Source organism: Rhineura floridana, chromosome 6, assembly GCF_030035675.1.
Source record: "Rhineura floridana isolate rRhiFlo1 chromosome 6, rRhiFlo1.hap2, whole genome shotgun sequence".
In the NCBI taxonomy this organism is placed as follows: Eukaryota; Metazoa; Chordata; class Lepidosauria; order Squamata; family Rhineuridae; genus Rhineura; species Rhineura floridana.
In genome coordinates, this window is record NC_084485.1 from 11,319,944 (window position 1) to 11,336,405 (window position 16,462).

Sequence of the window (16,462 nt, forward strand, 5' to 3'; positions counted from 1 at the left end):
CACACAAACTAAGCTGCAGACCTTCCCTGCTCAACACAGGAAGGTCAGGGCCAAGCGGCAGGGCAGATGGATGCAAAGAGATTGGTGCAGAGGCTTGCACGCACCCCCTTCCTGGCTCTGAAGCATCGTGTGTTTAGGCAGATGCTCTCTTCAGCTGGGAATGTGTTGCGCTGGGCACAGCGCCATGTCCTTAGCAGCCATTCTCTTTTATTTATTTATTCCATCTGTATCCCACCTTTTCTTCAAGGAACTCAAGGTGGTGTGCATGGTCCTCTCCTTCCCGATTTTACTCTCACAACAACCCTGTTAGGTAGGGTAGGCTAAGAGACAATGACTGGCCCAGGATCACCCAAGTGAGTTTCATTGCTGAGTGGAGATTTGTACCCTGGTCTCCCAGGTCCTAGTCCAGAATTCTAACCACTGTGCCACTCTGCTCTGTCCTTGCCTCGCCAGTGCTCCCTCCACTCCTCCTCAAGGCCCTGGCAAGCATGTTGCTCACATTCCAATTTTTAAAAGGAAGGAAATGTAGTCTTCACTGTGTGTGATAAAAGAAACTACTTCTTCACACAGTGCATAGTGAAGCTATAGAAACTGCTTCCAGAGGAGGTAGCGGAGGCCAGGGCCTCCCTTAGGGAAGCCTTGGTGGCCATCTTGGTTGATGGCAGGCATGCGCGTGCAGCGCGGCCAGCATTTACTGCAGCGGGGGAAGTAGGTATGGGCAGGCCCCATGGGCCCAGGGCAGGCTGGTGCCCAAGGGCCCAGTCATGGTTGGTGCCGGCCCTGCCGGAGGCCATCAACGTGGAAGGCTTTAATAAAAAGATTAGACCGATTCATGGAGGAGAGGCTATCAATAGCTAGTTATGATGGCTATGCTGTGCCACAGCTGGAGGCAGTATGCTTCTGAATACCTGTTGCTGGAAATTGCAGGAGGGAAGAGTGCTGTTATGCTCAGGTCCTTCTTATGGGCCTCTGGTTGGTCACTGTGAGCACAGGATGTTGGACTAGATGGGCCATTGGCCTGATCCAGGAAGCTCACCTTATATTCTTATGCTAGGCAATTCTGCCTAGCTGCAAGCGAGAGGGTTTTAAAGACTCTCTCACACCCAGTGGGGTTGCCTTCGGGGACCCACACGTCACAGCAAAGGGATGAATCATACCCCTTGTGCTTTCTCACTTATTTTAATCACAGATTCCTTTGCCTGCAGTATAGGTTGAAGTTCACTAGCATTCAGTGTTCAGGCAGCTGTCCCCACTGTGATGCCCTCCAGATGTTGGACTACAAGGCCCATTATCCCTGACCCATTGGCCTGATGGAAATTGTAGTCCAGCAACCCCTGGAGGACACCAGGTATCGCCTCTGGATAACTCTGTGAGTAAAAACCCTGGAACGACACAACCACCACCAAGAAATCTTTGTCGTGTAAAGAAAGGCCTGTCAAAGTGATGCAGTCTTTGCCTCAAAATGGCTCACAATCCAAGCTAGATAGGCGAAATAAAAAAGTCTCTCTGGTGGTCACTGGGGGACATAGGAAAGTATGTGCTCCTTCACAGATGATCTCATATGTAGCACTGCAGCCAAGATCTAATCTCTTGCTAGCATATTTAATCAGCAAAGCGGCTTTGCTGATGATGTGTGAAGAAGGAATGGTCCAACGTTGCTGCCCCTTCAACGAACTGGCTGTAATTTTCTTGAGAATAATCTCAAGAGTCCACGGAATAAGCCTTGGCCATAAGGTGTGACTCTCTCTTTTTAAAAGACCCTTCTAAAATATACCATTCATAGAGAGTCACACATACCCATGCTACAGCAATGTCAATTGTTATAGACTGGACGTCAGAAGGAATGAAGAGCCCATCTGTTTTCAATCTTTTTGTTCAAATGTTTTGGGCCTTTCCCAGATTGCCCCATCCTTTCCGTCAAAACTCAAAACCATCTCAGATTAACAGGATAGTCTCAGGTGCGTTTTCAGGTCTGCCGTAATGAGACAGGAATGTTTTGAATGCCTAGGCCCCTGTCACCAGACCAGACCTCATCATATGTCCAGATAACAACCTGTCCAGGCTTAGGGAACAGGCATGACCCTCAAGAGACATTCTGCCTTTTAAGTCCTTTTTTCTCCAGCTAGAACTATTGCCATAGGAAAATCCCTCTACCCTCTCAAATTTCAGTTGGTTCCACACTACCATACTACTTTCCATATTTACAAATGCTCATTTTAGTTCCACACGCCAAATGTTGTCATGAATGCATTCTTCATTCACAGTTGGACAGCATAATGGGTTTTGTAGTCTTCAGGCTGTATAAGCAGTGAGCCACATGCAGATATAATGCACTCCATTCGTTGCATGGGTTGCAATGCATCAAATGTGTTGAAATTAGTCTTATGTGTATCTTGTGTTTCTCTGACTAGAGAAATTAAACAATGCAATATAAATTAAAACTGCTTTTGTTGATGATTGATGGTGATGATAGGAGGGAAAGCTGTGCTCATAGCTTCTATGTTTACTGTGACTAGGACTGCAGCCTTTTCTTCTATAGCAGCTGCATGAGAAATTCAACTATAGGTTTTTCCAGCATGAAAATACAAAAGTGGGGGAAGCTTCACCTATTGAATTTTTGCCTGTCTTCAACTGACTGAAGAGGCCTCTTTATAAAAAAACACTATCTGTTGCAGTATTTCCCAAACTCCTGACAGCTCAGGCACACCCCTTTTTGGAATTACAATTGCAACTATACTACATGCTTATGCCATAGATTTTATGGCATAGGTTTACTATAAGAGCACAAATCTGCTTTTCTCAGAAGTGCTGACTGGCAGGTTTCAACATAAGTCACTGATCCGGGTGTACCTTCTGACTATAAGTACAGTCACTCATCCAAAAATGCAGCAGGCACCCACTTTCAAAAGGTAGACCATTCTGCTATGTGTCTCTGCACCTTGAGTGACTGAATATACAAAGACTGATGGGAAGGAAGAACAATGAGTCGCACAGAGACAGTGAGGGCAGCCCCCTCTGTGGGTAGATACTTGGGGCTCATGGAAACCTCGACTGCATTGCTGATGATGCACTAGGGTGCCAGTTTGGAAAGGAATGTTCTGTTCTGTTTGCTTTGTTTTTCTTCTTCATACCAGTTACCTGCATTTTAACAACCTTGAAACCTTGGCGCCAGGGACTTTTAGTGACCTACCCAAACTGGAAAGGCTGTAAGTTATAAGACAATCAACAGGCGGTTTGTATTTTTGACATTTGTGCCCAATATGAAGTCCCAGCAAGTAATGGTCTATAACAGGAACGGGGAGCCTGTGTCCTTCCAGATATGGCTGGACTACAACTATCATCCCTGACCTTTGGCTATGTTGTCTGAAGCCGACGGAAGTGGGAGGTCCAGTTGCATTCCTGAAGGGCCCCCTATTTCCCCATCCCTCATTTATGACTAGAGTTACTCCATGTAGAGGGTAACCAAGGATCAGCAACCAGAGGCCTCTGGGTTGAATTTGGCTACTCCAAAGGGTGCTGCACCCAAATGTTGGAAGGTGCTAGGTGCGGATGGTCAATTTCATTGCAGTGGGCGAGGGGGAGGTAGCTGCTCTTCTGCTGAAATTTCTGTTCTGCCCACCTTCTAGGACAGAGGTCTGTTGGTGAAATGTGTAATTAGGCCTGCCTTCACCAACCTGGTGCTGTTCTCCAGATGTTGCTGGACTACAAGCAACTCCTATCATTCCTGACCATTAGCCGTGCTGCTTGGGCTGATGGAAGTCAGAGTCCAATAACATGTGGAGAAAAGCACCAGGTAGACCACAAGACTGGACTGGGACTGACCATGCCATTAGGGCTCCACTAGATGTGGTGTTGGTTGTGACGGTGCAGTGAATGTTCTTGGTTTTGAAAATGTAAATACCAGCCGCAGGGGAACCTGAGCAACAGCAGGTGGGCAGGAAGAGTTTAATGCACACATCCTCACCACGAACCCCCTCCCCTCCAATCCCTTCCCCCTGAGCCTGAAGTGTGTGTGTGTTTGTGTTTTCATCAGTGCCATGGTGGGGGGTGGGACAGGCAGGGGGAAGGCTAAAGGTATCCCTGTCTGTTTCCTGCAGACCTGATGCTGCAGAGGTTCTCTTGCACCCGCTATTTACATTTTTAAAGGCACACACATTAACTGCCTCTGTGCGATAAGTATCATGTTTAGCTTGGACCCGTGAGACGGGATTTGTGAAAGGAACACATGTATGTTATAGTGTCCCCCAGTGCATCAAATTGGCTGCCTACATCTCTTGAGTCACTCCAGAGATGATTTCAAAGAACACTCAGTAAAGCTCTGGCTCTCTCTGTTACCCCCCATGCAGCTTCTTACATAACAACCGGATTTCCAGAGTCCAGCCAGGTGCCGTCATCCAACTGGAATCCCTTAAACGTCTGTAAGTGGATAATTGCCATTGCAAAGAACTATTCATCACTGCGCCCTTCGTCGTATGGCTGGGATGGAGACAAAAAACCAATCTGGCGGGACACAGCTGAGTTGTTTTTCTAGCTGTGGGACCCCTGCAATCAGTCCCATATGATGTTGCTGGCCTTAACCTCCAGAGAAGCCATGTCAGTGGGTGGTCAAGATGCTCGTTTGCTCCCCCAACCCCTTGATGGGGAGCCTCTAGCCTGGATAACTCCTCTCCAGATCTCCATTAGGGGTGGGTGGCAAATTACATTCTTTCCATTCAAGGTCCTGATTTCAAGCACCAACACCCACAGTTTGAAATATCTTGAACCAGAGCTAGAGAAGGCCAGTCTAAGATCATGGGAGCATCACTGCCAAAGAAGACACTATCTGCGGGAGGCCGGTCCATTTGGGAAATGGGGCGCTGCCCCACCAACTTCAGTCTGCCTTCAGCCAGCCCCCACCTGCCTGCCTCCTTATTTACATCCAGTCCAGGGAATGGCCCTGCTGCCAGCTTCCTCCTCCTTACGTCTCAGTGTTGACCTTGTAGAGTTCACCAGGGAGGAGAATGGGGACAAAACCACAATTCATTGGCTCTGCCTGTCATTGGCTCTGGCGCCACCTACTGTTGGCCTTCCTGACTTCCGCCCTACCAGTCCCAACGGGCACCAGCTGCCGCTGACAGTGCCAGACCACAATGACCCTTATTGTGACTCTGTGTAAGACATTTTCCTATGTCCACATCATGGGTGAGCCATCTACCAATGCCATCCTGGCTTTGGCCATCACACTGTTTGACAACTGCATTACGCCTTGCCCTTAGCAGGCTCCTCCACACGTGAAATGCTGTTCTGGTTTTTCTAAAGGCATCCTGTGAACACTGAGACTGGGAATATGTAGCATGGGAAGGGGCGTAGCTCAGTGGCAGAACATCTGCCTTGAATGTAGAAAAGGTCCCAGCTTCAATCCCCTGCATCTTCAGGCAGCACTTAGAGAGACCGCTGCTTGAAACCCTGGAAAGCTGCTGCCAGTCAGTGTAGACCATACTGAGCTACAATGCTGACTCCCAACTCCCATTGTCCTGTATAACTGGGGATGATGGGAGTTGCAGTCTCACCAATGGCCAATGGACAGGCATGATGGGAGTTGTATTCCAACATCTGCCACTAGTTGAGACAATTCTGGGCTGGAGGGATGGACTCCGACTAAAGGAGAATACGAAGTCACAATTCCTCTGTGGATGCCATGAAGACTTGAATAATCATTTGTTGTTATGTGCCTTCAAGTCAATTACGACTTATTTATTTATTTATTTATTTATTTATTGCATTTATATACCGCCCCATGGCTAAAGCTCTCTGGGGCGGTTTACAGCAATTAAAAACATTAAAGACAAATATACAAATTTTAAAAAAAACATTTTTAAGAAGCCACTAAAAAATTATGTACTTATGGCGACCCTATGAATCAGCAACCTCCAGTAGCATCTGTCATGAACCACCCTGTTGAGATCTTGTACATTCAGGTCTGTGGCTTCCTTTGTGGAACCAACCCCTCTCTTGTTTGGTCTTCTTCTTTTTCTACTCCCTTCTGTTTTTCCCAGCATTATTGTCTTTTCTAGTGAATCATGTCTTCTCATGATGTGTCCAAAGTATGAAAACCTCAATTTCATCATTTTAGCTTCTAGTGATAGTTCTGGTTTAATTTGTTCTAACACCCAATTATTTGTCTTTTTCGCAGTCCATGGTATGCGCAAAGCTCTCCTCCAACACCACATTTCAAATGAGTTGATTTTTCTCATCCACTTTTTTCACTGTCCAACTTTCACATCCATACATAGAGATCGGGAATACCATGGTCTGAATGATCCTGACTTTAGTGTTCAGTGATACATCAGTGATGTCCAGTGATACATCAGTGAATGATCATAATTTCCACCTTTTCTTTGCTCATGGCCTTGTCTCAGGCGGCTGGACTCCAACTCCTTGCTGTGTGACTGTGAGCTGATGTGGCTGGCAGAACTGCTGAAGAACTATTCCGTGCTGGGCAACGCCCAGGCAGTTGCTACTTGCGAGAACCCAAGGGAGCTGCAAGGGCGCTCCATCGTCACCTTGACCACCCAGGAATTTAACTGTGGTGAGCAACTGTGGTGCCAAAGACACCAGAAGAAAAGTTTTATTTATCACATTTGTATGCAATAGGGCTATCTCATTGTAGCCTCATGTAACCTTATTATAACTTTAAATTCCGCCCCCCCTCATTTTAAGCATCCTTCTCTCAGACCCTATGATTGGCAGATGAGGTGCCACCACCGAATGCCACCCAGTTGGCACTGACCCATGACAGGGGCTTTTCAGTGGTGGCTCCCCATTTGTGGAATGCCCTCCTCAACAAGGTGTCTGTCTCCATCACTAATGACTTTCAGGAAGAATTTGAAAACGTTTACACAGGCTGATGGCTGAAGGGGCCTGTTTCTGGTGACCTGAAGATCACAGCTAAAAGAATGTTTTTAACTGTGACTGTTTTAGAATGTTTTTAACTGTCTGTAGAATGCTTTTCTTTTTCTTGTTGTTCAGTTGTTTTTGTTGATATGTTTGCCACCCTAGGCCCCTTCAGGAGGAAAGGCGGGATATACATAATAATAATAATAATAATAATAATAATAATAATAAATTTCAGAGAGCCCTCGCATCACGACCGAACCACAAGATGCTGACATCACCCTGGGCAATACCGTCTATTTTACCTGCAGGGCAGAAGGTAACCCAAAGCCCAGGATCATCTGGCTCCACAACAAGTAAGTTTTGCATAACTTGGCAGAGCCAAGGCAAAGTGAAACTTCAGAGCATGCCTGCACTACAGACATAAGCCAGTCTGAATCTGATTGGACCCTCCCTCAAAGCATTCTGGGAATTGTAGTTTGGGGGAAAGTACTAAGGATCCCCTAGGAACCTAACATAAAAACATAAGAGCCTGCTGGATTAGGCCAATGGCCCATCTGATCCAGCATTCTGTTCTCACAGTGGCCAACCAGATTTATTTATTTACTTATTAAATTTATATCCCGCCCTTCCTCCCAGTAGGAGCCCAGGGCTAGGGAAAGCTCGCAAGCGGGACCTGAGGGCAACAGTACGCTCCCCTCCTGCGGTTTCCAGCAACTTGTATTCAGAAGGCTACTGCCTCTGACCGTGGAGGCAGAGCATAACCACTATGGCTAGCAGCCACTGATATCCTCCATGCATTTGGCTAGTTCTCTTTTTAAAGCCATCCACGTTGATGGCCATCACTGCCTCCTGAAGGAGCAAATTTCATAGTTTAACTCTGTAAAGAAGTACTTTCTAGTGACCCATGTCATGGAAGTTGCCATACAACAGCCTTCCCCAACCTTGTGCCCTCTAGATGTTTTGGACTGCATCGCCCATCATTCTTGACCATCCTTGGCCATACATGGTGCTGTAGTTCAAAACGGTTCCCAGGGTTCCACGGTGGAGCCACTAAACAGTTCTGCCAATGCAAGCACTTTTGTCTGTGCAACGGAAATTATCCTCCCTTTCCTATCCCTGTGGCCTCCCACAGCCCCTAAATCTTCTCCAGAGGGTTGGGGGAACCCCAAAACATATTTAGGGTTGCAAGGGAATAGGAGAGGAAGAGGAAGTTCTGTTGTGTGGCCCAAAGTCCTTGTGCTTGCGAAACTACTTTGTTGGAAGCCTTAAAATATTGATTTGAATTTGTAGGGTAAACACACAGAAGTGTGTGTTTCTTGATCCTCTCTGTGTCGCTCACTTTAGCTATGGGCAGTCCCATCCAGACAGGAGCAACTGTTCAGGGCTGGAAACAATAATGCTGCATATCCCCTCCCCACCCCACACACACACACCAATTTGTATTACTTCTTTATTTAAGGCATTTATAGCCCGCCCTTTAAGCAAAACTGCTCTCAAAGTGGCTTGCAAACATCAGCTGTAAGATGGCCTGTGCCCCCAGCCTCACAGTCTAAAAAGACATGATACATGAGGAAAAAGGAATGGGGAGGGGGCAGGAAAAAGCCAGCTCAAGCACAAGTCCTTCAAATTACACCCTGTGTCAGTGACTGTGCTTGCTGACTTGCCTTTCATCAAGAGCAGTCCCTCCTGAAGCAGTCTTCTCACAGGAACAGAGCAGGTGACAACATCCAGAGTGGGAGGACAGGGCAGCCCTTGCCATGACAAATCAAACAAAACACTAGAACCACTTTAGTCTACATTAGATTCCAAATACCATCGGGGAGTTTTGAGCAACTCCTGTTCTTTGCTTTGCAGATAATTATGGCTTCTTTTGTGCATGTCTGTTGAGTTAGTGGATGTGGGGATGCCTCTGACTCCTGGCTAGGCTGAACTAATGTGACAGCTGCCTGCTCTTAGGACTTTCAAGTTTCAGAGTGTTTAGATCTTTCTTTCTGTTTCTCAGTAATAAGATAGGCATGCAGGATGATGGACGCCTGAACCTACTGCAAGATGGAACGTTAATGATCCAAGATACCAGAGAATCGGACAGAGGCGTCTACCAGTGTATGGCCAAGAACGTCGCTGGTGAAGCAAAAACTCAGGAGGTTGTTCTACGGTACTTCGCCAGCCCATGTAATGGCTTTTAGAGATCTTCTGAAATTTAAGATTTGCTACTACATTTGATCAGTTGGCTCATCTCTTTAGCTTTATGTTAAGAACATAGGAAGCTGCCTTACACTGAGTCAGACCATTGCTCCATCTAGCTCAGTATTGTCTACACTGACTGGCAGTGGCTCTCCAGCGTTTCAGTTGGGGATCTCTCCCAGCCCTACCTGAAGAAGCTGGAGATTGAAACTGGGACCTTCTGCATGCAAGGCAGATGCTCTACCACCCTTTCCATGTTTAGGAACGGGTGAGAAATTCAGTTCAGTTTGCATTTAAAGTTGAATCTACCAAATTTTCACTTCCTGAAGCAATACGCAAAGTGAAACACAGTCATCCTTTGAAATTCATACTTCTCTGAATTTTGTAATGTCCAACCACACAAAGTGTACAAAAATGCAAATACTAGGGGAGAGGGTGTGTATAAATGAATATATTTTAGTGCTTTTGTTTGCTGCCCTGGGCTCCTCCTGGGAGGAAGGGCTGGATATAAATCAAATAATAAATAAAATAAATAAATATTAGGGAAAATAACATAAAAATCCATTATATTAGGGGAAATTGTTTGCAACATTGCATAAAAATATCTGTTCATTAGGATAAATTTGCATGAAAATGTTGACTAATTTTCATGATGGTTAAAAAAAGAATTCACAAATGGTTGTGGAAATGTGGAGAACTGAATTAATGGATTGCATTCTCTTCGGATGCACACCTTAACGTGGTGAGGGGGTTTGAGTGTGTTGAAGAAGCTGAGAGCAATGCCGTCAGGAGTCTAGACCAAGAGGCTAGACTCCTAGCAGGGGCACCAAAGGCGGAATGGTCAAAGCTGAGACACCAGACTAAGATGCATCCAAACTCAGAGGAAGGGCATCCAAACTCAGAGGAAGGCAATGGTAAACCACCTCTGAATATCTCTTACCATGAAAACCCTATGAACAGAGTATCCAAAATGCAACACGAGATAGTGCTGGAAGATGAGACCCCCAGGTCAGAAGGCACTCACCGAGCTACTGGGGAAGAACAAAGGACAAGTACGAGTAGCGCTGTGACTAATGACGCAGCTGGGTCAAAACCGAAAGGAAGCCCAGAGGCTGATGCACACAGATGCAAAAGGAGAGTCTGGAGTTGTACGATGCACACAATAGGAACATGGAACGTGAGAAGCATGAACCAGGGAAAGTTAGAAATTGTCAAGCAAGAAATGGAACGCATCAACATTACAATACTTGGTGTGAGCAAACTAAAATGGACAGGAATGGGACATTTCCAATCAGGCAACTACAAAATATTTTATGCAGGAAATGAGAAATTAAGAAGAAATGGGGTTGCTTTAATAGTGAGAAGTGATGTAGCAAGAGCAATTAGGAGCTACAAAGCAAGGTCTGAGCGAGTGATATCAATGAGATTAAATGGGAAAGCTATCAACATTACCATCATCCAAGTCTATGCTCCGACGGCAAACACAGAAGAAGAAGAATTGGAGAGATTTTACGCAGACGTACAGGAATTAATTGATCACACACCAAAACAAGATGTGCTGATAATCATGGGGGATTGGAATGCAAAAGTAGGGAACAGAGAAGAATGAATTGTGGGGAAATGGGGCCTAGGAGACAGAAACGAAGCAGGAGAAAGACTTATTGAATTCTGTGAAGCCAATAATTTGTTTCTTGCAAACACATTTTTTGAACAACCGAAAAGACGACTGTACACGTGGACATCACCAAATGGTCAATATAGGAATCAAATTGATTATATAATTGGTAGCAGAAGGTGGAGAAATTCCATACTTTCTGCGAAAACAAGACCAGGAGCAGACTGCGGTAGAGATCATGAACTGGTCGTATCAAAAATCAGAGTAAAGCTAAAGAAGAAGAACAAAGCAATCATAATGCCAAAATATAATTTAAATAACATCCCAGAAGCATATAAAGATCAAATAAGGAACTGGTTTGAGGCTTTAAACTTAGTTGACAGAGAACCAGAAGAACTATGGAATGAAGTCAGAGATGTTATCAGAGAAGGATGCAAAAAGACAATACCTCTAGTTAAAAAGAGAAAAAGACCTCAATGGATGACTGAAGAAACTCTTCAAATGGTTAAAGAGAGAAGGAAAGCAAAAGCAAAAGGAGATAGAAACACAGTCAGAACCCTAAATGCAACAATACAACGACTAGTACGTAGGGGCAAAGAGAACTATTACAATAGTTACAGTACAGAAATAGAAGAGGACAACAAAAAGGGTAGAACAAGATCCCTGTTCCAAAAGAATAGAGAAATGAAAGGTAAATTTAAACCAAGAGTAGGGATGTTGAATAATCAACAGGGGAACACACTGACTGACCAAGATGAAATAAAAGGAAGATGGAAGCAATACACTGAAGAACTCTATAAAAGAGATGCCAGGATGACAGATTCATTCACGGAGGAACCATATGATGTAGAACCAGAAATTTTAGAATGCGAGGTGAAAGCTGCTCTTAAAATTCTTGGAAGAAACAAATCACCAGGAACGGATGGCATACCAATAGAGTTGCTACAAGCTATGAGACTGAATCCGTCCAAATTTTGAATAAAATCTGTCAAGAAATATGGAAAACTAAACAATGGCTCACAGACTGGAAGAGTTCCATATTATACATCCCAATTCCAAAGAAAGGGGATCCCAGGGAATGCAGTAATTATCTAACTATTGCCTTAATATCCCATGCAAGTAAAGTAATGCTCAAGATTCTACAACAAAGGCTCTTACCACATATGGAGCGAGAAATGCCAGACGTCCAAGCTGGATTTAGAAAGGGAAGAGGTACCAGAGATCATATCGCAAACATACGTTGGATAATGGAACAGACCAAGGAATTTCAGAAGAAAATCACGCTGTGCTTTATAGATTACAGCAAAGCCTTTGACTGTGTAGATCATGAAAAACTATGGAATGCTTTAAAAGAAATGGGAGTGCCACAGCATCTGATTGTCCTGATGCGCAACCTATACTCTGCGCAAGAGGCTACTGTAAGGACAGAATATGGAGAAACCGATTGGTTCCCCATCGGAAAGGGTGTGAGACAGGGGTGTATTTTATCACCCTATTTATTTAATCTGTACGCAGAACATACCATACAGAAAGCAGGATTGGACCAAGATGAAGGAGATGTGAAAATTGGAGGGAGAAATATCAATAATTTAAGATATGCAGACGATACCATACTACTAGCAGAAACCAGTAATGATTTGAAACAAATGCTGATGAAAGTTAAACAGGAAAGCACAAAAGCAGGACTACAGCTGAATGTCAAAAAGACTAAAGTAATGACAACAGAAGATTTATGCAACTTTAAAGTTGACAATGAGGACATTGAACTTGTCAAGGATTATCAATACCTTGGCACAATCATTAACCAAAATGGAGACAACAGTCAAGAAATCAGAAGAAGGCTAGGACTGGGGAGGGCAGCTGTGAGAGAGCTAGAGAAGGTCCTCAAATGTAAAGATGTATCACTGAACACTAAAGTCAGGATCATTCAGACCATGGTACTTCCGATCTCTATGTATGTATGTGAAAGTTGGACAGTGAAAAAAGCGGATAAGAGAAAAATAAACTCATTTGAAATGTGGTGTTGGAGAAGAGCTTTGCGGATACCATGGACTGTAAAAAAGACAAATAATTGGGTGTTAGAACAAATTAAACCAGAACTCTCACTAGAAGCTAAAATGATGAAGCTGAGGTTATCATACTTTGGACACATCATGAGAAGACATAATTCACAAGAAAAGATAATAATGTTGGGGAAAACAGAAAGGAGCAGAAAAAGAGGAAAGGCCAAACAAGAGATGGATTGATTGCATAAAGGAAACCACAGACCTGAATTTACAAGATCTGAACAGGGTGGTTCGTGACAGATGCTCTTTGAGGTCGCTGATTCATAGGGTCGCCATAAGTCATAACCAACTTGAAGGCACATAACAACAACAAGAAGTCCTACTCAGAGCAGGCCCATTGAAATGAATGAACCTAAGTTAGTTATAGCCATTAACTTCAATGGGAGTAGGTGTAACACTGAATACCACCTTAAGATTTGAAAAACAGAGAGCAACCACAATTGACAGATTTGCCCCTGCCTACCCACATTACAGTTAATGCCTGATATTTGGTGGCTGTTGACCCTTGTGTGTGAATATTGACAATCTAAGATAAATTTTGTGACCGAAAACTCAGAAATACACAGGTAAGTTTTGATAGTCATCTAACACAGTTGTCAGCATTCAGTGATGTATGTCCCCAAACTCAGGAAATATCTGTTTTCAGGCTTTCACAAAATTTGCATGGGATCATCAGCATTCAGATTTGCAGTCACCCAAAGTCTGTTTTTTTAAAAAAGTGGGTTTGTTGTGCTAGGGTAGCACAATAATACATTATTTTCAAAGGGGGAAAAGAGAACTGTAGGATTTGATAGTCCAGGCAGGTGCAATTTAGTAATGCTTTCATTGGTTAATTGTTGGAGAACCCGTTTTCATCAGACAGGGCATGGGTAAGGGGTCACTTTGGTGTTAGTAAAATCTGGTTCTTCCTTTTCTAAACCCCCTAAATGTGACAGCAACGGCAGCTAGAGAAATGGGCAGGGAAGGCGGTTGAAATTTGGAAGAGGTGCCACCAAATAAAAAGGACTTAATTTCACATGTTGGTTCAAAATAGCCAACAATTTCATTGTCTGTCTTGGCAATAACAACAACAACTCCGTGTAAATAGCTCACAGTACTTAAGAGGCAGGGTTGGATTCTGGCGCATGGCACCTGGAGTGAATAAGGCCCATGTAAGGACACACTTTATGTGAGAGCTGTTATAAATCTAGGGTCACACAGATCCTAAATTTCTAGCATAAAATAAACTCCATGGTTCCATATGGGTGCAATAAGTCATGGATGGGGAACCTGTGGCCCTCCAGATGTTCTTGAACTCCAGCTCCCATCAGCCCCAGCCAGTAAGGCCAATGGTGAGGGATGATGGAGGCTGGAGCCTTGGCACCTTTAGGGTGAAAACCTTATATGCTTTCTACTGGAAAGCAGAATGGAAAGACCAAGCCAGTTTTCAACTGGAAGTGCTGGTAAGGACTTCCTTGGGACTATACCTCTTTGCTTTTGCTATGGAGTCCAGTGGTAAGACAATCCTTGCTGGATCAGACCAAAGGCCTGTCTGTCTAGTCCAGACACCAGTCTGTCTCCTGTAAAATTTTTATGCTCCCTCACTCCCTTCTTCAACAGGGGGTGAATAATTACTGGCCTACCTTACAAGGCTATTGTAAAGAGCATGCATTTTGAATTCTACAGTGGCAGCTGGTCGCTCCATGTCAGTGAGTCAGTGGAATCTGCTCTGGGTTTTAGTCCAAACTTTCAAGGACACCCTGGACAGCTCCTTGAACGTTTGGACTGAAACCTGGAGCGGATTCCACTGCCCCACTGACATGGAGCCACCAGCCACCCCTGGAATTCTAGATACATGCTAAGTATCATTAACTAATTCACACATACACACACCAATGTTGCTTTTGCTTTCAGCAAAGCCCAGCTTTGTGATCCAGCCCCAGAACACAGAAGTGCTGGTGGGGGAGAGCGTGACTTTGGAATGTGGGGTGTCTGGGCAGCCTCCGCCTCGCGTCGTCTGGATGCTGAGCTTAGGATCTCCACTGCCGCAGGATTCTCGCTTCACCATCACCAGCTCTGGGGGCCTCTACATCCAAAACGTCACCTTCTCAGACCAGGGGCGGTACAACTGCAACGCCAGCAACAGTGAAGGGTCCATACAAGCGACGGCAAACGTTATAGTGCAAGGTGAGCAAAACTTACATTAACTGCTCGATGCAGATGGGGAGCAACAAGTTGTGCCAAGGTCAGGATTTTTACTGTATTTGATTGTAAATCACTTCAGGACATTTTTGGTGGGAAGCAATGCAAAAACCGAATAACTCTAAAGCTTTGAAAAAGTTTCTGCTGGAGCGAACTGCTGCTGTTTGAGAGTGCACATCCTAAACGAAACGTCTATGTGGAAAGGGAATTGCCCTTCTCAACAGATCTGATTTCTGCTTTTTACATCCTTCCTCAGATACTCCTAGGTTTCTGCTCATCCCCACTGATCAGACTGTGACAGAGGGTCAAAGTGTGGACTTCCCATGCTCTGCAGAGGGTAGTCCCCGGCCAGTCATTGCCTGGACAAGAGCAGGTACTTATTATTTTTTTGATGATTTACAAACTTCTAAAACTGTAAGCATGCAACATGCACTACCGGCCTTCTCCAGCCTGGTGCCCACCAGATGTTTTGGACTACAGCTCCTGTCCATCCCAGCCCTCACGGAGCTGCTGGCAGTGGCCATCAAAACATCTGGAGGGCACCAGGTTTGGGAGGTCTACCTCTCTCCCTCCAGAGGTGGAGGTGACAGAACAGAGAGGTCACAGGGGCTCTCTGCTTGCTTGCTTGCTTTAGGTTTTAATCATCTTGGCCCATGGCGAGTTCACATATGTGACCTAACTACAGCTGTCACTTGACAACTGCTGCTGTCCCATGGATCTACTAGAAGCAGAATATTTTAGGATTATGTGGAATAACCTCCCCACATAGGTAATCCTGTCGAGAGAACTCAGAGCACAGAATATATTTATTACATTTATATACCACCCCATAGCCAAAGCTCTCTGGGCGGTTTACAAAATATATTGTAAGAAGTAAAGACTATTTTATAGGAGAATGGTATACTTTCATTTGTTTTATTAATGATGAAGCTAATAATATGAACCCTCCAGCACAATATGTACGGCTATGGGATGTTTGATCACCTTTACTGTATTATGATATCAGTCTTTGCTTGGTGCCGATACACATTAAGAAAGGAATGGAATTTGATAATGTTATGTTGCAGTCACATGATGGCCCAGCTCCCAGCATATAGCAAATTACTGGATACATAACATTTGACAACTTTAATGCCTCTTTAAATACTTCCCCCTATGGCTTCCTTTGCAGGGTGCAGTTAGTCAGTTAATTAGTTTAGTTGCTTAATTTCTTGTTAACATAAGGGAGGAATAGAGAAGGGCTCATATTATCGACAGCAATAAGTGTAAAAAGATTTAGTATACTCTGTTACCTGTAAGCAGTATATCCTGTTAAATTTCTTCTTTTGTTGTTGTGATTGCTGTATATTTTTCTGGAGTCGATGTAGATCTTTTTCTTTAAAAAAATTAAAAGTTTATTACAACAAAAAGAACATCATGTACAGGGCTGTGGAGTCGGTACGCCAGACCTTCGACTCCGACTCCTCTATTTTTCTACTGTCCGGCTCCGCCTCCTTCATAAATGACAAATGTGTATTAACTAGTAATAACAAATTTACTG

General features: G+C 44.3%; 1 protein-coding gene across 8 annotated transcripts in view; it reads left to right on the forward strand.

The window, feature by feature from the left end:
* The window catches only part of LOC133387046 (peroxidasin homolog), a 77,758-nt gene that overhangs the window by 25,422 nt on the left and 35,874 nt on the right, over positions 1–16,462 (forward strand). For all 8 annotated transcript variants that reach the window (XM_061630993.1, XM_061631000.1, XM_061630999.1 and 5 more), the window contains 7 exons: positions 3,135–3,206; positions 4,347–4,418; positions 6,399–6,568; positions 7,112–7,229; positions 8,879–9,048; positions 14,635–14,907; positions 15,179–15,295. In XM_061630993.1, the coding sequence (XP_061486977.1) occupies positions 3,135–3,206; positions 4,347–4,418; positions 6,399–6,568; positions 7,112–7,229; positions 8,879–9,048; positions 14,635–14,907; positions 15,179–15,295 (992 nt within the window). The remainder of the gene's footprint in view (positions 1–3,134; positions 3,207–4,346; positions 4,419–6,398; positions 6,569–7,111; positions 7,230–8,878; positions 9,049–14,634; positions 14,908–15,178; positions 15,296–16,462) is intronic.